Source organism: Emys orbicularis, chromosome 12 (genome assembly GCF_028017835.1).
Source record: "Emys orbicularis isolate rEmyOrb1 chromosome 12, rEmyOrb1.hap1, whole genome shotgun sequence".
In the NCBI taxonomy this organism is placed as follows: Eukaryota; Metazoa; Chordata; order Testudines; family Emydidae; genus Emys; species Emys orbicularis.
The window spans coordinates 30,196,055-30,215,611 of record NC_088694.1 but is presented as its reverse complement, the minus strand read 5'-3'; the positions used below and the strand labels follow the sequence as shown (position 1 = coordinate 30,215,611).

The 19,557-nt window shown below is 59.7% G+C and overlaps 1 protein-coding gene across 1 annotated transcript in view; it reads left to right on the top strand.

Annotated features, from left to right (window-relative positions):
- Positions 1–19,557, top strand: part of MTCL2 (microtubule crosslinking factor 2) — an 82,169-nt gene that overhangs the window by 50,284 nt on the left and 12,328 nt on the right. Inside the window, exons 5-13 of the mRNA XM_065414374.1 lie at positions 198–974; positions 1,044–1,451; positions 2,871–3,029; positions 6,392–6,517; positions 7,496–7,726; positions 9,445–9,552; positions 12,273–12,440; positions 18,065–18,316; positions 19,204–19,260. Coding sequence (XP_065270446.1) covers positions 198–974; positions 1,044–1,451; positions 2,871–3,029; positions 6,392–6,517; positions 7,496–7,726; positions 9,445–9,552; positions 12,273–12,440; positions 18,065–18,316; positions 19,204–19,260 — 2,286 coding nt within the window. The remainder of the gene's footprint in view (positions 1–197; positions 975–1,043; positions 1,452–2,870; positions 3,030–6,391; positions 6,518–7,495; positions 7,727–9,444; positions 9,553–12,272; positions 12,441–18,064; positions 18,317–19,203; positions 19,261–19,557) is intronic.

Below are 19,557 nucleotides of genomic sequence, written 5' to 3'. Positions count from 1 at the left end.
GACTACTTGAACTTTGTAGAGCTGCAAACAATAAGTATTAAAACGCTCTGTTCTGGGAATTATTTGAGAGAAGTTCTCTGGCCTGTATGGTACAGGGGGTCAGACTAGATGATCACAATGGTCCTACGTGGTCTATGACTCTAATTTTTAACCAGAAGCAGCCTGTTTTCTAATGCCTGTGCCATTTTGGCCCATAGGAGGACAGCGCAGACCTAAAGTGTCAGCTGCATTTTGCGAAAGAGGAGTCCGCTCTGATGTGCAAGAAACTAACGAAGTTAGCCAAGGAGAACGACAGCATGAAGGAGGAGCTGGTGAAATACCGCTCCTTGTACGGGGACTTGGAGAGCTCTTTGTCCATAGAGGAGCTGGCGGACTCCCCTCATTCGCGAGAGGCAGAACTGAAGGCCCATCTGAAGCTCGTTGAGGAAGAAGCCAACATCCTGAGTCGGAGGATCGTGGAGCTCGAGGTTGAAAACCGTGGGCTGAGGGCAGAGATGGATGACATGAAGGGACAAGGTGACAGAGAGCTGATGGGGCAGGACATTCGGTTTGCTTTCTCCTCCACCAGCTGTGGGGACTCTGGGGAGAGCCAGGTGGAGCTGAGGCGACACCTGCAGTTCGTGGAAGAGGAGGCAGAGCTACTGAGGAGGTCGCTGATGGAGCTGGAAGACCAAAACAAGCTCCTCATGAATGAGCTGAACAAGTACAAGTCGGACCACGACCTGGACATTACCCTGTCGGAGGACAGCTGCTCGGTGATCAGCGAGCCGTCCCAAGAGGAGCTGGCCACGGCCAAGGTGCAGATCAGCGAGCTCAGCGGCAAGGTGAAGAAGCTGCAGTACGAGAACCGCGTGCTGCTCTCTAACCTTCAGCGCTGCGACCTGGCCTCCTGCCAGACCACGAGGCCGATGATGGAGACCGACGCTGAGGCTGGCGATTCTGCAGACTGCATCCCGACCCCTCTCTGGAGAGAGGTGCCCGTTGGAGGAGAGAGTGATGCCAAGGACCGCCCTGAGAGAGGGCCCGGCAACGGCAACGGGAAGTCTCAGGACAACAGCCCCACCCGGCTGTTCAGATCCAAGGACTTGGAGACTCTGCTTGGCATCCGGGACCAGGCCGCACTTGTTAGCAAAGCCATCAACGTCTTGATTTCGGACTCCAATGGCTTCACCTCCAGCCTGAAGGTGTGTCTGGACAATGACTGCATGGACCTGGTGCTGAGCGAGCCGGTGGATAACAACAGTGAAAGCCCCAGTGACTCCAAGCTGATCAACATGATCTTTGTGAGGCTCCGTGTCCTGCAGCAGGAGCTGAGCTCCTTCATGAGGAAGGTGGATCACATTGGGGACTGTTGGAAAGAGCAGATGGACCCTTTCTCCTTCCTGCCCAGCTGCGGTCCCCAGGACTCTCCCAAAGGAGCACTGCGCAAAGAGCACAGCTCCGACTTCCAGGTAGGGTGTTTTCCATGGCATTGCTGTTCCCGTGCAGTGGTGGTTGCTTTATTTGCTGTGCTGTTTCTCCTGCTTTAACAAAACAAACCCCACCTATAATGTAACCTTCCTTGTGCCTCTAGAGTGAACTACAAACTAACAACAACTCACTGCATGGTAATGAACCCACAGACAAGATAGGACTCTGCTCTAACAGAGTGTGCGTAGGGGGGAAGGTGGAGCCCTGGAGATTGGGCAGGCAGAGGAACACTGTTCTGGGTCATGGTCACTTCAGAACGCTTGGGGCATGGGGTGGCTGACACTGAGCCTGTCCCCAGCCACAGGGGAAGGGCTCTCAAGTACAGTCCTACCTCAGCATACCCAGGGTCCGTCCCAGTGAATGCACTGTTCTGCAGACCCAGCAATAGCTCCACGGTCTGATGCCAGATTCCTGTCATGGTGAAACATCCCCAAGTGAGCTCAGTCCCTATCTCAGCGAGGCGGGAGGCTCATGTGAAATTGGTACAGTGCATGGGAGAGAGGGCAAGGGGTGCTGTCCTGGGTCTCCAGGATCCAGGTGGCACCCCACCTTACAGCCAGATGCGGCACTCTTGGGGAGAGAACTTCCCAGCCCCTGTGTTAAGTGCTGCAGAGAGAGCCCAGGAGCAAGAGACTCCAGAGTGAACAGCTGAAAGACAAATTTCAGTAAGACTCTGAGCATGTCCTCTTGTCCCCGGGGAGCAGTCCCTCCATGCCACTGGAGCAGCAGAGTGCGGCTTGGCCCAAAGCACACAATCCCCTCAAGATGCGTGGTGGCACTCCCCTTGAGGAGCGTCTCCAGCAGCACCATCTCCTCACGGCATGGACCCTTGACCACCACCATCCAAAATCTGACCCGCTGGGAGTGTGCCAAAAACCCTGGGTTCAGGCTGTTCCCCAAACCAGCCAGCATGTCCCACCTCCCCCCCAAGCTCTGCATCACCCAGCCCATGTGCAGCAGGAGGAGGGGGACCATAGCTGAGAACTTGCAGACTGCCAGGGGAGGGTAGAGGGCTCCGGGCTCTGAAGAGGGAGCAGATTTCCAGAGCACACTCTCATTTGTTCAGAGTTCTATTTTCCTGCATGCTGCTGGGTTTTAGTCCAACCCAGCCCAAGCGCCCCACCCCACCAGTCACTGCATGGCACCATAACTGGGGTTTGCACATTTTTTCCCTCTCTCTCTCTCCCCCACCCCAAACAATCCAGCCCACGTGTCTCCTCATCCTGTGTTTCCTTTTGTTTTCCACATTGTCTTATGCCACGGTGCTGAAGCTCCTCTTCCTCTTCATCCTTTTTGTTGTCTTGTAGTTCTTTGCTGTTTCTGAGACCCATTGTTTTGTTTGTTTTTTCTTTTCTTCCCGCCCTTTTGGTTTGTTCTCATTAACTTGCCCATGCATGCAGCAGCCAGACTTTAGGGACGGCCCGGACTGGGACACCGCGGGGAGCCGGCCCCCTGACCTGTACCGCAGCAACAACACCATGGACGTGGACTCCAATGTGAAACTCCCCAGGAACTACAAGCCCTACCGATCTGACGAGAACGACTCCTATGTCACCGAGGTAGGTGAGCAGAGAGGGCGGGAGCTCCCTGCCCTGCAGGAGATGGGGCTGGCCTAGGAGATGCTGAGTCAGTGGGGGGAGAGGGAAGGCCAGAAAATGTGAAAGGGGAGGCGCTGATGTGGGGCAGGGGTGGCTATGCTGGGGCCCTTGGGGATCCGCTATGGGAGAGCTCTCGGCACCTGTGTTCAGCAGGCCCATGGCCCAGCCGGGTGAGTGGGAGCACAGGCCCAAAGAGCTGCTGGATCACTCTGAAAACTGCTTTCTGGAACTTGCTAGACGTGGATGGGGAGAGCTCCCCTCTCTCTGTGGTAAATGGGGTGATGGGGGAGAGCACCACTGAGCTAGTGGGGCAATGGGGCAGACCCCTTCCAGAGAGCAGAGACTCCAGCTAGCAGGCTGTGCCCTTCCGCATATGCCAGCACCGCTTGGAGGGGAGCCGGTTGTCCTGGGAGGAGAGGAGGCTGTGAGGATCCCGGGCTGCCATAAAGCCCTGCAGCCTCTCTCGTGTCTTGGAGCTCAGGCAGCTGGTGATATGGGCACTGCAGGCACGCTGCTCCCAGCAGGACCACTCCCCTAAGCAAACAGGCCCGGTGCGGTCAGAGCCAAGTGCTCAAGAGAGGGACAAGCAGCATCAACCTGAGTGTCCCTAAGATGCACCTGAACCATACACGACTGGCGTCTGTGTCTGTTAGCTGCTGTAGGGGAGGGGGCTTCCCCCTCTCGCCATCTCCCACCTCTCTGCCCAGATCTCCCTGTGTCTGTCTGACGCAGGGAGGGGTTCTGATTGCTTCTCCACAGGCAGGAAAGTGCCGCCGGCCCCAAACGAGGCTCCCTGTGCTTTCTGCAAGCTGCCCCACCCAGTGCTCCGTCTTCCTGACGTGAAGCCTGGGGTAGTTGGCTTTCCACGAGCTCTGGGAAATGTGTTCGCATCCTGCCTCTGAGCCGCCTCCTCTGTGCCACGGGCTTTGCGCTTCTCTGGCGCAGCACCTTCAGTGCTACCCTCCGCTGAGCCAGGCTGTGGGTTTGTTGCCAGGTTTAGCCCCGACCCAGGATGGTTTCATGGTTTTGTTCCCAACTCACGAAGTATCCATGGACCTAGCTCTTCTGCAGAGCGTGTGGAATAGTCTGTGCGTGTCTCAAGGACGGCCTTGTATAGCACGTGGTACATTTCCGCAGCAGCTGCTCAGGTTGCAAGGCAAAGCTGTAACAAATTCGAAAGGCCAGTTCCCTCCTCATTTCAGCTCCATGTGTGGTTTGCAGCGGGGGCATGTCACCAGTTGGAGGTTTAATTTGCCCTGAAGCTAACTGTGGTTTGGCTGGAAAGCCAGACAGTTTGGCCTTTGTGGCAGAAGATGGAGCCATGACTAACTGGGAAGCCCTGCTTCTCCCCTCCCCAGTCACTGCCCCAGAGCTCGGGTCAGGGCACTCACAGCACGGCCCTGCCTCAGGCACAGCCAGCAGGGCTCTGCTCCCTGGTCCTACCTCCACTGCCCAAGGCGTCGCTGGTGTGATTGGCAGCTTGGTCCGTCCCCGTCCCCTCTGACCGGTAGTTCTGTGCTGCTGGGCTCAGTGCCCTCAGCCGCCCCCATTGTCCTTGTGCAGCAGGCATGAGCCCGGACACTTGTCCTGGGCTGCTGGGTAGTAGGGTTTTCCCAGCCTGGCCTAAGGGGGTTTCCCCACCCCCTTAGCACCCTCCTGCCCCCTACCCCTCCTGCTGAGGCTGGGGGCTGCTGCCCTGCTGAACCCACCTGCTCTTCATTGCCTGCTCGGCCTGACTGTTCAGGAGGGGCTGCTGTTCGCAGCACTCTGCCTGCTGCTGCCTCAGCTCCCCTGCAGCCCCAGTGATGGGCACCCTAGGGCAGGCATGGATCTGGATCTGTGTGGTGTTACTGCCGGCTTAGTACTAGCTCTGTGGCCCTGCCCCTCCCCGGGTAGGGGGCGTTCTGGAGCGGGAGGGGAATGGCTCCAGGTATGGTTGCAGCAGCGATGCAAGGCAGGGCCTGCGCTGGAGGCCTCCCCAGCTCCTGGCTACCCCTCAATAGGGGGGAACAAACTGCCCCCCCGGCCCTGCACTGGCCAGTCTCTCCAGAGCAGGGTCTGGGTTCTGAGCTGCCCTGGCATGAGCCTCATTGCTGCCTTTCCACGAAGCGGCATGTTCCTGGCAGGCTCTGCTGCCGGGAATCTCTGTACAAACTGGTGCAGTGTCTGTGTCTTGGCCTCTGGGTGCGCGGCCCTGCTCCACACCTGGCTGGTGGCTGGAAACCTTGAGCTGTGCCACTTGGCGTGCTGCTCCTGTCAGACCCCGGGTGGCGGGGGGGTAGAGCTTCGGGAAAGGTTGGCGCCATCGGCCTGGGGCTGCAGATCCCGGGGGGCCCCTGCTCTCAGATTAGTGGGTGTGGGGCACCCAGCCAGCAGTAGGACTGTTGGCTCAGTTGCTCTGAACTAACCAAGGTCCAAACATGGAAAAAGGGCCTTTAAAATGTGGGGCTGGGACCCCAATGGCAGGGGATGGGCCCGATGGCTCACTAGAGGTCCTGTCCCTTCCTAGGGATCCTGTGAGCAGCCACCTACTGCCAGGCACGTCCAGGGAGGGGACCCTTGGAGGGGCAGGTGCACTGGGAGAACAGAGCTCCTGGAAGGGGAACTTTCCAAGAGGCCGGTTCACACCCCAGCCTCCAGCGTGTCTCCAGCAAGCGCTGCTCACTGGGGCGCTGTCCCTGCACCACCCTTCAGCTCCTGCGCCCGGCCCGGTGTCTCCGAGCTGCTCCCTGAGTGCGGTGTGGCTCTGCGGCTAAACCGAGAGGGCTTTGGTTAGGGGCCGGGGGAAGGCCCAGCCTTTCCAAACCACTGCTTGGCTGCAATGGCCTGAGCTCACCCCCTCCCAGCAGCGGCACAATCAGGGCTGGGGCCTTTCTGCTCTCATATGCCCTTGAGCAGTGGCTGCCCCGAGGCCCCAGTAGAGCAAATAGCCACCTGCCCCAGGCTCCGAGTCCCTGTGTGTCTGTCTGCAGCCTCTCCCAGCTGTGCGCCACGGGGCCTACGGGCCTTGGCTGGCTAGTGAGGAACCTGGCGGGAAGGACGTGGCTTCCCCATTTTACAGCTGGCTCGGCTGCGGCGCAGAGAGGGGAAGTGATGAGCTCAAGGTCACCGCCTGTGTCAGGAGCAGAGACCAAGAGTGCAGTCTCTGAGCCCCCTCCTCTGTCCCTTGGCTGGGGTGGAGCCCAGGAGAACTGAATCCACCGTCCGCTCCAATGCACTGGTGCCCCCTCCGGGCTGCTGTGGGCCTTGCTCTCCATGGGAGAGGAACGAGGCCTGGGCGTGACGGGGCACCAGGGGACTGACTCTGTCCACTCCCCATGCAGATCAAGGAGCTGCAGCTGGTGCTGGCTGAAGCCAACGAGAGCCTGCGGGGCCTGCAGGAGCAGCTCACCCAGGAGAGGCAGCTGAGGAAGGAGGAGCTGGAGAACTTCTCCCAGAAGATCTGCCAGGTCAGTGAGAGGCGTCGCAGGGAGCTGCTGCAGCGACCCAGTGTGATCTGTGCCACGACCGCCTGCCCCTGCCTGGGGTGGGAGTGACTGGGGGGAGCCAAGAGCCAGGCTGGGCCTTGGGGATAGTCCCAGACCTTGGAGGAGACAAGCACAGAACCCCACCCCACTCCCAGCACCTCCTGGGCCGGCACGAAGCAGCCACTGCCTGCCCAATCTGCTGGGGGGAGAGGGGAAGTCTCCGTGAGAGCTTGTGGCTGTCAGCTCCTTCAGAGGAGTGTGCAGCACCCTGGGCCCCCGCTAACTCGAACCCTTCCCCCCCAGCACTGGCAGAGCCGTGCCGTAGCCCCTCCTTGAGACCTTCAGCATGCCCAGGGCCCGTGAGATTGCCCCCTCCCCCCGCCCACCAGCATGCCCGGGGCCCATGAGATCACTCCCCCACCAGCGCACCTGGGGCTGCGGGATTGCCCCCTTCCCCGGCCCACAAGCACACCCACGGGATCACCCCCTCCCAGTGCAGCTGGGGCCTGCAGGATCCCCCCAGCGTGCCCAGGGCCTGTGGGATCACTCCCTCCTCCCCTCCCCCAGCACACTTGCGAGATCATCCCCTCCCTCCCCTCGCCCACTAGCGTGCCCGGGGCTCGTGAGGGGCACACACACTCCCCATAGCCTGTCGTCAGGGCAATCATCCAACACGTCCATATTTCTCCCCCCTCCCCACTGCTGCTCCCTGGCACAGCACCACTATCTCCAGAGCCAGGTGACCCTGCTCTGGGCCGTCCCTCTTCCACCGCTGCTGTCCCGGTGCCCATGGGGCCAGGAAATGAGTGACAGCCCTAGGAGCTCTGCTCCAGCCTCAGCCTCTCCCCACCAGGGGCCTAACCCCCCAGTCCCACCACCTGCACAGATCCTGCAGCAGCACCCGCTGGGAGCCCTCGCACGGCTGAGAGGAGGGTCCTTCTCATGGTGGCTCTCCCCCAGCTGCGGGAAGACCAGCAGAAGGCTCTCCTGAGGCGGGAGTTTGAGCTGCAGAGCCTGAGCCTCCAGAGGCGGCTGGAGCAGAAGTTCTGGAGCCAGGAGAAGAACCTCCTGGTGCAGGAATCCCAGCAGTTCAAGCAGAATTTCCTGCTTCTCTTCATGAAGCTCAAGTGGTTCCTCAAACGCTGGAGACAGGGGAAGATCCTTCACAGTGAGGGCGATGGCTTCTTGGAGGTAGGATATGCAGCCAGGAGCTCCCATCCCATAGTCTGCCGGGCACAGGGCTGCACTGCCCCAACTGGAGAGACCTACAGCAGAGTCTGTGCAGGCAGGTGGCATGGAGTGGAGCCAATCCCAGCCTCTGTGACCCTTCACGTAGATATGCAGCCTGCAGAGCCTGTGGGCCACAGCCTGAGAGGGAGCTCGGCATGCTGGGACCTGCAGTCTCTGGGCTATCGGCTGGGCAGGGTCAGCATTGCCAACTCCCATCACTTCTGGCCTGGGGAGGGCCTCTGTAGAGACAATGGGGGTCAGTATGGCTTAGCCGTTCCTTCCTCTCTCACATGGGACTGCGTATAAGGTGCCACCTGGTGCCACCCTCACGCTCTGCAGCCCCCTAAGAGCCCTGCTCATTTAACCCAGGTCACTGCAGGAACCAGCTGCCGGGCAGTAACATCCTGCCGTGTCCTGAGGTGAAGGGCCCCGTGGCCCATTGCTGAGCCAGCTGCTCCCTGCCCTGTGCTCTGTCCTGGGTGGTTTCCTGCGTCTGGGCTGAGATCTCACACTCAACCCCCCCAAACTCAGCGGGTTCAGAAAGGTCCCAGGCTGAGGCTGTGCGTGGGGACGGCCTGGGCAGTGCCAGCCAGGGTCGGCCTGTGCTGGATGCTGCCCTCTTTTCTGCAGCAGAAGGGAGGCTGGGCAGGTCGGTGCAGGGGGAGGAGTGGGAGCAGCATGGAGACGTGGGAGCCACAGCAGAGCTAATGGCCCATCACCTTCGGTGTCGATTGTTCCGTGGGCAGAGGTGGTGCCTGGCACAGGGTTTTTCTGACGGGGGCATGCTGCTGCCCAGGGCAAAGGGGCCACGTCTGCCTCTCAACGGTGCTGGCTGCTGGAAACCTGCTGGCTGTTACCCAAAGTCAGCTTGCACTCAGCTCCCCAGCAATGGTCACGCGCTAGGGAGGAGGTCACAGGGCAGGAAGCAGGAGAGTCCGGAGCCAGCGCAGGTCAACCCTGACTCCAGCCCTGCATCCAAGCAGACAGGCTGGGGCCTGTTAGTCCTCTGCATCATTACTGTTCATGTGCACGTCCATGAGACGCCCATCTACATGCCACGCCAGGGCAGCTGCTCCCTGCTCTAATGCCAGTTAAGTGCATACTGCCCCTCGGGGAAGCTTGCCCAGCACCTGTCTGTGCCGAGCCCGGGCTCTAGTCCCTCGCTTCTCTGAGAACTAAACTCATTCACAAACGAGAACAAATGACGTGCACAGAGTGTGCAGCCTCTGGACGGGAGCGACTGTGTCTGAGGCTTGGTAACAACAGCCTCATTATGGCCCGGCCTTGTGCTGAGGCCAGAAGATGACTGTGCCCTGGCACGAGGCTGCGGTTTCTGGTGCCTGGTACGGAAGAGCAGGAAACACGAGCTGGGGAGGTGCTGAGACCAGATCACCCCCACCCCACAGCTCTGCTGAAGGCCCTCAGTCCAAGTGTGCAGCTCCTCCGTTACTCCAGTCCTGGGCCCCACACACAGCTCTCCTGGTGGCCCTCCATCCCAGCTCGCAGTCACCTCCTATCCCTCGGCTCTGCTGGGTACAGGCAACCTTGGGTGCCAGCTTCTCACTGCCCCAGGGCCCCTTCCTCCTACTCCCCTGGGCCGGGAGCCCCTCGTCTGCCTGTGGCTGGAGGCTGAGGGGGACCGAGCTACCTCCCCCCATTGTATCTTGTCGTGTTTCCAGGTGAACAGCATGAAAGAGCTGTACCTGCTGATCGAGGAGGAGGAACTCACCCCACAGCAGCAGGCCGATAACAAGACGTGTGCCGGAGACACCTGGACCCAGAACACGGTGAGCTGGGACCCTGGCACACCTGCTGTGGCAGGCGCCCATGCGATGAGCTCGGAGTGGTGGTGCTGGGGCAAGTGCTCTGTAGTCTCTGGGTTCAGCCCGGCTCCCCTGATGCCTGACATCCCCCATCCCTTTCCCACTCAGTTCTCATTTCCCGGGAGCTGAGAGCATCTGGGACCAGGAGGCTATGTGGAGCCAGGCTAGGGCAGGAGGGTGCTGTGCCCATGGGAGCTCAGGCAGCCCGGGGACCTGTGTGTGTCTGCTGCGGCAGCCCCTCAGTCCTGCCATCCCGGCCCCTCTCCTGGGCTGGCAGGAGGGACTGCGGGTCGGTGTGCTGCACCCCAAGCCCAGCACCAGCGGCCCGGTCAGACCCTGCCATCCGGGCAGCGAGGCCAGAGGCCCTGGTGTGTGCTGGGAGCCAGGGCCGGAGCTGCAGTGCAGGCCGCTCATGCTATTTGTAGGCATTGGGGATTGATCGGAAAGTGTTAATGCCGTGCAGACGAGCCGAGGTAACGTGGCTCCCGGTGCCGGCAGGAATGTGGGTGTTCCTCAGAGATTGGGGCTGCAGATCCTGTGCAGGGGTGGGCAGGTCTGTACTGGAAACATCACCCACTGCTGGGGGCTGTGGGGAGGTGTTCGGGGGGGGGGGGAGGTGAGGCTGAGTGGGGGCTGTCTCTGAGCCTGCCCCAGCTGAGGCCTATGGGCACGGGTCCATGTTTACATTGAAGAGCAGCAGCCATCCAGATGTCTGTGCTTAGCCCTTGTAAGGCAGAAGCTGGATGGGGAGGGAGCCTGCATGCAGCTTCCAGGCTGGGCTCTGAGGGACACTGCAGTGCTGGGCACCTGTCACCAGCTCCCCCCGCCAGCAGGATATCCCATAGTGGGCAAACGTATCAGCTGGCAGTGAGGTAAGCTCTGGCCGGCCGGAGTCTCTGCGCCGGGCCATGACGCTTTGTGTCATGTATAGCAAGGGGCTGGGCCTGACCAGCAAACTCCAGGCCTAGTTTGTGGCAGAGCCGCTGTGTCCTGTGGGCTCCGTCTGCTGAGAACAAGGTGCCTTTGAAGCCTGGCTCCTTACTATGAAGAACACAGCGTCTGGGTGTAGCTGGCAGTACAAAGGAGCCTGAACTTCCCATCCCTGGGGCTGCACACCTGGCTGCCCTGCGCACAGCACTAGCCCAAGATCTCACAGCGGAAGTGCCAATGAAGAGACACCCTCCTCCCCCCACTTCAGCGTTTGAGGTTCTGCTGGGAGCCTCCGTGGAGCGTGCCAGCCTGTGTGCCCCTCTGCCCCTGTTCTGCAGACATTCCTCCTCTTCTCTGATCCTCCTGGGACCCAGGAGGGCGTGGGATCAGGGATGACCAGGGGTGCTGGGAGAGGCCCTGAGGCTGCACCTTCTCAGCAGCTCCCAAATGGAGACTGGCCTCCCAGCCACCCGACAGGCCTGGCCTTCCTGAGACCGCGGCGGCTGGATGAGCTCAGTGGGCAGGACCAAGTTCTGCAGGAACAGGTGCCTGCTGCAGCTTCCTGGGGTCCTTCAGCCCAGGGCTGGCTCCAGGTTTTTTGCCGCCCCAAGCAAAAAAAAAAAAAAAACCTCGGAGTGCTGCCCCCGAAGGGCCAAAATGCCGCCCCTTGAAAAGCGCCGCCCCAAGCACATGCTTGGAATGCTGGTGCCTAGAGCCGGCCCTGCTTCAGCCTGTGGGGTTGGGGGAATGGCCTCTCACCTTCCTCAAAGGCCAGGGAGGGGGTAGCCTCTACATGCTGAGTGCAGGGCATGTGCACAAGCTGTCTGACCCCAGGGTGGCTAGCAGGGCGGTGGGCGGAAGCCAATGGGCACAGAGAGCAGGTGGCGGTGGGACACTGAGCTGCTGCTGAGCTGAATCATGTTCTCCAAACTGGTGCCAGGCGAAGGGGAGGGGACAGCTCCCTGGAGGCTGGCAGTGCCGCCGAGGGAGCCCCTAGGCATTCCCCAGGACTCCTCTGCAGCCTGACAGCTTCACAGGCCGGTGGGATGGAGGGTTAGAGCCCAGTGAATGGGGCAGGGGCTGCAGCCGGTTTCTGCCCTGGCATTTGCTGGTTCTCCAGCCTGACTGCCTGGGACCGGCATGGATGGAGGAACACTGGCCCGCTGCACACAGCAAGGAGTCTCCCAGCCCTCCAGCAGCTGGCCAAGGTCCTTCTCCCCTTTGTATGAGGGGGACTGGGGTGGAGGGGATTTGTGGAGCTGTCTCCCAGTCCTGTGCTCTGCCCTCCCAACTCTGCAGCCTACTGGCCTGGAGGGCCTCAGGGTTACTTCTGTGTCCCCTCCCCCTATGGGATCATCACCCTCAGCAGGGGGGTTCTACAGGAGGTTTGATGACCATGACATGAATTCGACGTGTATTGCAGGGTGCTTTTAACCCCCCCTTGCTAGAGTGCTGGACTGGAGTGAACCTTCCTCCCCCAGGTCCCGGGGCGGGGGCTGGACAGCCCAGCTGGCTCCATTGCTGCTGACCTGGCTGTAGGGCAAGGCACGTTCTTGAAACTCAATCCACGGGTTTGAGTTTCACAGCCTAGACCAGAGCCCTGGTGCCTGCAAAGCTGCCTCTCCTTGTCCTCGTTGCCTGGCATAGACAGACACGGGGCCCACGGAGCCCTGCGCCCGCTGCTCCTCCCCCCTTGCAGATGTCTGTGAACAGCTGCCCACGCTCACGCCTTTCTCCCTTCCCCTGCCCGGCAGCCCAATGAGTACGTCAAGACCCTGGCAGACATGAAGGTGATCCTGAAGGAGCTGTGCACGGAGCTGCGCGAGGAGAGGCGGGGCATGAATGAGCTGCAGCAGCAATTTGCCAAGGCCAAGGCTGCCTGGGAGGTAGAGCGGACTGAGCTCAAGTGCCACATCGCCCAGGTAAGAACAGCACACACACACTGGACTCTTGGGGGGGGTGGGGGAGGCATCTTCCTCCTTTGGCTTCCCTTCCCCCATCACCCTAAAATCCCTGCTTCGGGATGACCCTCCTTCCAGGCCAGCAGGATGGCCCCAGCAGACCCCCTCAGCAGGGCTTGGAATGTGACGGCAGCGTGTGCTCAGAGCCCAGCAGGGCAGAGCGCACTTCCCGGTGCCTGTCTAATATCAGAGGGGCTGGGAGCTGCAGGAGATGTCTGCAGCCTGATAAACCGGGCTGGGGCAGAGGATGAAAGCAGTGCATTGTGGGAATCTTAATTAGCAATCTCTGCTCCTGCTGAGGGAGTTTCTATAGCAACAGAGCTGACACTGAGAATCCAATTGTTGGAGTAAATGATGCCCATTATTTCCCTTGCAGGGATTGCTGGGCTGGGACCCAGAGCAGGTGGGAGGGGTATCCTGGCTGGAGAGATCCCAGACAGAAGCAGTGGAGAGGCTGGCTGCACGTGCAGTGAGCTTTGAGGGTGCTCAGCAGGGACCCTGGCTGAACAGGATAGCTTTCCAGCACCACTGTCATGAACTGGGATGTGGGCAGCCAAGCCTAGTGGTTGGAGCAGGAATCAGGCACCAGAGTCAGGAAGCCAATAGGCAAGTAGGGAACAGACTGGGCAAGCCAGGAGCAATGCTGGGAACAAGCCAGGATCAGGGCTGGAGCAAGGCTAGGAGCAGGGCAGGCACCGGAGAGAGTGCAGCTGCAGGTGTGTGTGATGAGCACCCAGAGATCATTCAGTAGTTGCTGTTGGGTGTAAGAGCAGGCCTGGTGACCTCCTCAGCCAGTCAGGTGGTGGAATGGTCCATCAGGCGGCCCTGCTGTGCTCATAGGCTGTCCTGAGACTGAGCAGGTGCAGCTGCAAATCCTCACTTCTAACAATCACTCATTTTGGGAGACAGTAAGAGGTGGTACTCTCCAAACTTCGCCCATAATCCACGCTCCACCCATGTGTGATGCCAAAATGAGGTGCCGCTTGCAGCGGATTGGTCGGCAGTTTTCAGAAATTCCTTGGGTGCTGGTTGGCAGTGAAATAGTTAACAGCGTTGCCATCATTAGACTGTAGGTTAATGCATTGACCAGCTCCCACCTCTCCGAGCTCTTTTGTCAGGCTCTCTGCAGACTCAGGCAGACACCACCATATCTGTGACACTAGGGTCACCTTTTCAACCAGGAGGCTCAGTATTTATCTTAGTGACTCCATCTCACATATGTCAGTTCACAAGTAGAAGGAAACGGCCCGACCTGGAGAATCAACCTGGGATCAGAGAGTCAAGCTGGGCTTTTTCCTACGCATAGGAAACCACTAATAAAAGCTTTGTAGCTAACTTTGCCCTGTGTGGCCCCACTAGTCAGCAGGCATTAGCACAGGGGTCGCTGAGTGGGAGCGAGTGAGCAGACTCCAGCCCCTTCTTTGTCAGCTGTGCTGGCTGGGCAGGGCTGCCAGGAGCACAGACTGATTTTAGTCCTTAAGGACAGCGGCTCAGACTCTGATCCACACACTGCAGCGGGAAGGGCTGTTTCTGAGCAGATCTGCACTTTAAGGCAAGCAGATTCCAGTGACATTCCCGGCCCATCTAACAGTGAGGGTCCATTCTTCTAGCCTTGCGGAGCCGATTCATCTGGCAATCAGCACGTTTTCCTGAAGCCTGGAAATACTTGCCCAGTACATGTCCACTCTGTGGGCTTTCCCAGGATTAGTGCACGTGCAGTCCCTTGGCCGTGCAGGGTCAATGTCTCTGGCCTACAAATATTCATCTCCAAGCTGTCGCGTGCTCAGAGCCATGCCAGGCTTGCGTGCAGCTCAAAGCTTAGTGCTGAGATCAGCAGAACCCAAACTAGTGGAAATGAAGCCTGGATTTATGGCCTCATTGGCTCCGATGACAGGAGGCAATAAAGGCTGGATGACCGCAATGCCAAGGCTTCAGGAGAACATGTTACTCGACAATTTAATTTGGGGAACCTTTTCATGGCCAGGATCTGCAGGAGGGGCGGCAGTGCTGCAACTGCACCTGAGCTTGGGAGCTGGAGCCAGCGTGTTGACAAGACCTTCCCCTGGGGGCACTGTCTGGGTCCCATGGGTCACATAGAGTTGCCAGGTGTCTGGTTCTCAACCAGAACGCCTGGTTGAAAAGGGATCCTGGTGGCGGAGCTGACCGGGACGTTAAAAGTCCGGTCAGTGGGGCTAAGGCAGGCTCCCTGCCTGCTGTGGCTCCCTGCGGCTCCCAAAAGCAGTGACGTGCCCCCTCCGGCTCCTATGTATAGGGCAGCCAGGGGACTCTGCACGCTGCCCCTGCCCCAAGCTACCGCTCTGCAGCTCCCATTGGCCGCGGTTTCCGGCCAATGGGAGCTGCGGGGGCGGTGCCTGTTGATGGAGTAGTGCGCAGAGCCTCCTGGCTGCACCTCCGCATAGGAGCCGGAGAGGGGACATGCCGCTGCTTCCAGGAGCTGCTTGAGGTAAGCGCCACCTGGAACCTGTACCCCTGCCCCCTCCCACGCCCAAACCCCCTGCCCCAGCCCACATCTCCCTCCTGCCCTCCAAGCCCCTCAATCTCAGCCTGGAGCACCCTCCTGCACCCCAAATCCTTTATCCCCGGGCCCACACCCCCAGCTGGAGCCCTCCCTCCCCCCGTGCCCCTGCCCAGCCCTGATCCGCTCCCACCCTCCGAACCCCTCAGTCCCAGCCCAGAGCACCCTCCTGCACCCCAAACCCTTCATTCCCAGCCCCATCCCAAAGTCTGCATCCCCAACCCCCTGCCCACTCCCAGAGCCCCCTCCTGCACTCTGAACCCCCCAGCCTGGAGCCCCCTCCTGCACCCCAAATCCCTCATCCCCAGTTCCACACCAGAGCCTGCACCCCCAGCTGGAGCCCTCACCCCCCACCCTGACCCCTGCCCCAGCCCAGTGAAAATGAGCGAGTGAGTGAGGGTGGGGAGAGCGAGTGACAGAGGGAGGGGGGATGGAGTGAGCGGGAGTGGGGGCGGGGCCTCGGAGGAGGGGCAGTGCAAGGGTGTTTGGTTTTGTGCGAGCAGAAAGTCTGGCACCTGTGCCAGAAAATGGAATGGCTGCCCGCAGCACGGTTACTAGTAAAACAATCAGTTCCATAAATGGAGAGAGGCCAAGCTCAGCCCTGGGAGCAGCTTCGATACAAATGTAGCACCCAGCATGGCCCATGGCACCTTGCCTCTTCGATGCACCCTGCAATCCACCACCACCAGCAGCCTGCCTTGCTCTGGGGGAAGCTCCATGTTACCCCGTTCTGTGGAGGGGAAATTGAGGCCCAGAGAGAGTGTGACATGCCTCCAATGTCGCAGTCAGTTCTCGAGCCCAGCTCTCGGCGCTAGCCATTAGGCACGCTCTTTCTCTGTTTTTAAGCCACTACGGTTGTAACAAAGGTGCCTGTGGTAATGTATTAAAATCCAGGTTTAGGTGTTGAGAGCTGCGTGTGCATTTGGGTGCACGGTTACCACAGCTATTTGCACACTGGGGTAATTGTGCAGCATCACATGCTCAAATACAAAGGCAGTTTTGCGTTCCGGCTTCTCAGCATGTGGGCCCTGAGTTTTCTGGCACTCCCTGGCCATAGACGTCTGCCTCACCGCAGTCCTGGCTACTCCACTGCTCAATGGCTCCCACCCACTGCAAGCTGGTGTCTGATAAGCTAGCTGTGCTCCTTTGGCCACTCTGACACCGGGGCACCTTTTCTGCTCTTACTGCTTTGGAAATGTCCCGTTGGTTTCATCCCCATCACACTGAAACGCTGAGCTGGCTGGGGCTGGGGCCGTGTCCGTGTGATGCTAGCTTAGTGTGATTGTCAGGGCCTGCTCAGAGACGCACTGGGCCCTAATGAGGTCATGAATAATAAACCATTTGCCAGCCCCATGCTCCAGCGGTGTCATTCTTAGGCTTTCCTCCAGACTAGTATCCCCTCGTGTCATTGCACCGGCCTGGCTTTATGCAGCCGTGCGGCGTCCAGACTCATTTATCCTCAAGCTTAGATCAATCATTTCCCACTCTGCTGTCTGAGCTGTTGTCTGCCAGAGGACTTGAGCCCTGCCCTGGCTCCCTGCTAGCTGGACCCTGCCATGTGCTGTAGTGGTATTGCCTTGTCCGTCTCACTCGGGTCTGTGTCAAACCTGCCCTCGGCCGCCCTGAGCTCTGTTCTCTTCTCTGATTACTTTTCCTGGGTCTTCATCTCCCTTTTGCAAGGCAGATCCATGAGGAAGTTACTGAGAACCCAGTTTGGTTTACACCCCAAAATGGCCAGCTGTTGTTCGGTGCTACCTCCCAAGGTGCTGGACACTGCTTGAGGGGTTAGCCCCCAGCGGTGTCCCTGCCCATATTGCTGAGCCAATGTTTCTGGCAGCAGCAGCATCTCTTGCTGATGCTCTCTCTGAGCAGCTGTCAGTGGCTTCAATCTGCCTCACAAGCCATCACATGCTTAAGCCCCTTGTGAGCTGTCTGAGCTGCTGAGCCCAGGATGAGACACACATGGATTCACGCCTGCTCGCGAGCTGGCCTCAGGGTTTGGGGCCGCTCCTGCAGAGGGGGTGTTCACCAGGTCTCTGGGTATCGCATCCCATGCCTGCTCCCTCCAGGCACAGGCATGGGCTAGCTTTGGGCTCTAGGATTTCCCATAGCCTGCCCTAGCCCTGCCTTCTCCCAGTGTGGCCCCTTCCTTTCAGAGTGCAGCTCATCTGTGTCCAGGCTGAGGCCAGCCAGGAGTCTCCCTGCTGCACTGGAAGGGGGCAGCCTCCTGCTCGCAGCCTGAGTGCTGGCCCTCTCCCAGGTGTGGGGTGTTAACCAGCCTGTCTGCAGAGCACTGCTCTCACTGCCTGGCCTCTGTACTGTATTGTGCAGGCACCACGTGATCCCAATCCCACTCAGGTTGTGCCTTGAAACCCCTGTGCCAGATTCTGGGCCCATTCCTCATGCAGCACTGGAAAGGGGTAAACTCTGGTTTCTTCTGCCCATTCCTGGTGTGTGAGGGGCTCAGACACTGCCACAGGGAGCGTGGTATGACTAGATAATGGGACAGAGGCAAGCTGAAGATCTAATGGTAACTTTCCCGAAGAATTGGGGCTAACTAACCGTGGGATGCTGGAGGCTGAGGGTCCTACCCGGGGAGTGTTTGTCCCTGTGCAGTCACTGCCCAGCTGGGATCTGGCTCGTGGCTTTGAGTACCAGAGGCGCCATCTCCCAGCACCGTCCGTGGGGTCCCAGGCAGTGATCTGCTGTAAAGATCTGTAATGCCCCCTGCTCGCGCCCACACCTCTGAGCTGTGTTCTCCCTCCAAGAGCCCCCCGGCCACAGGCTGCTAGCACCTGATCTTGCATGTTCAGCTTCGTGCTTCCCTTCTGCATGACCATGGCTGCAGCTGTCCTGCTGTTCCTTTTATAAAGAGACTGTCCCCACAGCAGCTCCAGGAGGACATGCCGGGAGAGGCTCTGGAAAGCTGACTCAGCGATAGCCCTCTGGCCCAGCCCAGTGTTAGCAAGGGCTGGTGGTTGGCAAGCTGTAATAATCACCTGGAGGCGGGTGTGCCTGCGGTCTGATCTCTCCCCTCGATTCCCCACAGCTGGAGTCAAAGGTTGGGAAAGGGGTCCCGGAGCGAGCCCCGTCGGACTGGAAAGTGGCTCTGAAGAGGGAGCGAGAGGAACACCAGCACCTCCTGGCCGAGTCCTACAGCGCGGTCATGGACCTCACCAAGCAGCTGCAGATCAGTGAGAAGAACTGGAACCAGGAGAAGCTGGAGCTGCTGGACAGGTTCAAAGACGAGCAGCAGCAGGCAGAGCAACAAGTGAAAGAGCTGCAGAACAAAATCAACCAGGTAGGGGCGTACCCACGCGCGTGCTGCTCACTGGAGTGTGCATTCCCACGTGTGTACATGCACACGCGCCTGAGCTCACACTCACAGAGACGCTTATGGGAGCATTGCTCCTGCATGTATACACGCACACGCATGTGAGCTGGTGCTTAGAGATGCTCCCGGGAGCATCCCCTCATGTGCATACATGTACGAGTAGCTGGGCTCACACTCACAAAAGTGCTTGCTGCTCACAGGGGTTTGTGTGAACGTGCGAGTGCACGGATACACCCAAGCTCTCACGCCAGTGCTCTCTGCTCCCATTAACACACAAGCACATGCTCGCACGAGCATACGCGTGTACACCCACTGCCATGCATGCTCCCACGCAAGTGGTCCCGGCACGCTTTTGCACATGCTCACATGACACTTGCGTAGTGCACACTCCTGGGAACATGCTCACAGGAATACATATTCACACATCCCCCCCCAAACTGCTCCCAGAAGCCCCTTCCCTTGCGGGCAATGGCTCACGTTTTGTGGTGACTGGCTGAACGCAGGCCCTGCGCTCTGCTAGCTGGTTTGTCTGATCCCCAGGGTGGAACTCATCCCCTCTGCCTTTGGCTCGCCTTTGGCTCGCCTGCCCCAGTCCTGAGATCTCCCACTCCCCATGCAGCAGTCCTGTAAGCTCCCCAGCCGAGCTGTGTTCCTGCAGCCCAGCCCAGCCCTGAGCCTGAGGAGTCCAGTACGTCCCCTGGCCGCCGGCCGAGAGCGCTCTGGGCCATGGGAAAGCCATCGCACTGCTGAGCCCCAGTTCAGCCGTCGCTGCCTGCAGGCAGCAGCTGCTCTAACGAGGCCTCTTTCCCCACTCCCGTGTTGAGTGACTGGCTCCTTTTCTGTGCGATTCCCAGCTGCAGAAAGGAGCCGACCGGTGGGCCGTGGAGAAGCAGGGCAGCAACTGGAAAGAGGTGAGCAGAAGAGCAGCTGTGCCCTGACTGTTGAGGGAGGGGGTGTCACCAGCTGCTTCCCAGGGAGTGAGCTGGGCATGGGACTGGATCCTTGGGAAGGCGGAGCAGCTGCCTTCTGAGAGGAGAAGCCCAGCCCCCTTCCCTTGGATTGGGGTGCAGCACTGCATGCTGGGACTCATCACCTGTGTTACAGTCATGCCCCGCACACAGCCGTGGTGGGGCCCCTCTGTGCCAGACACCAACACGCCAGTCCCTGCCCCAGAGCACTCAGTCTGACCAATCCGCTTCCTTGGATCG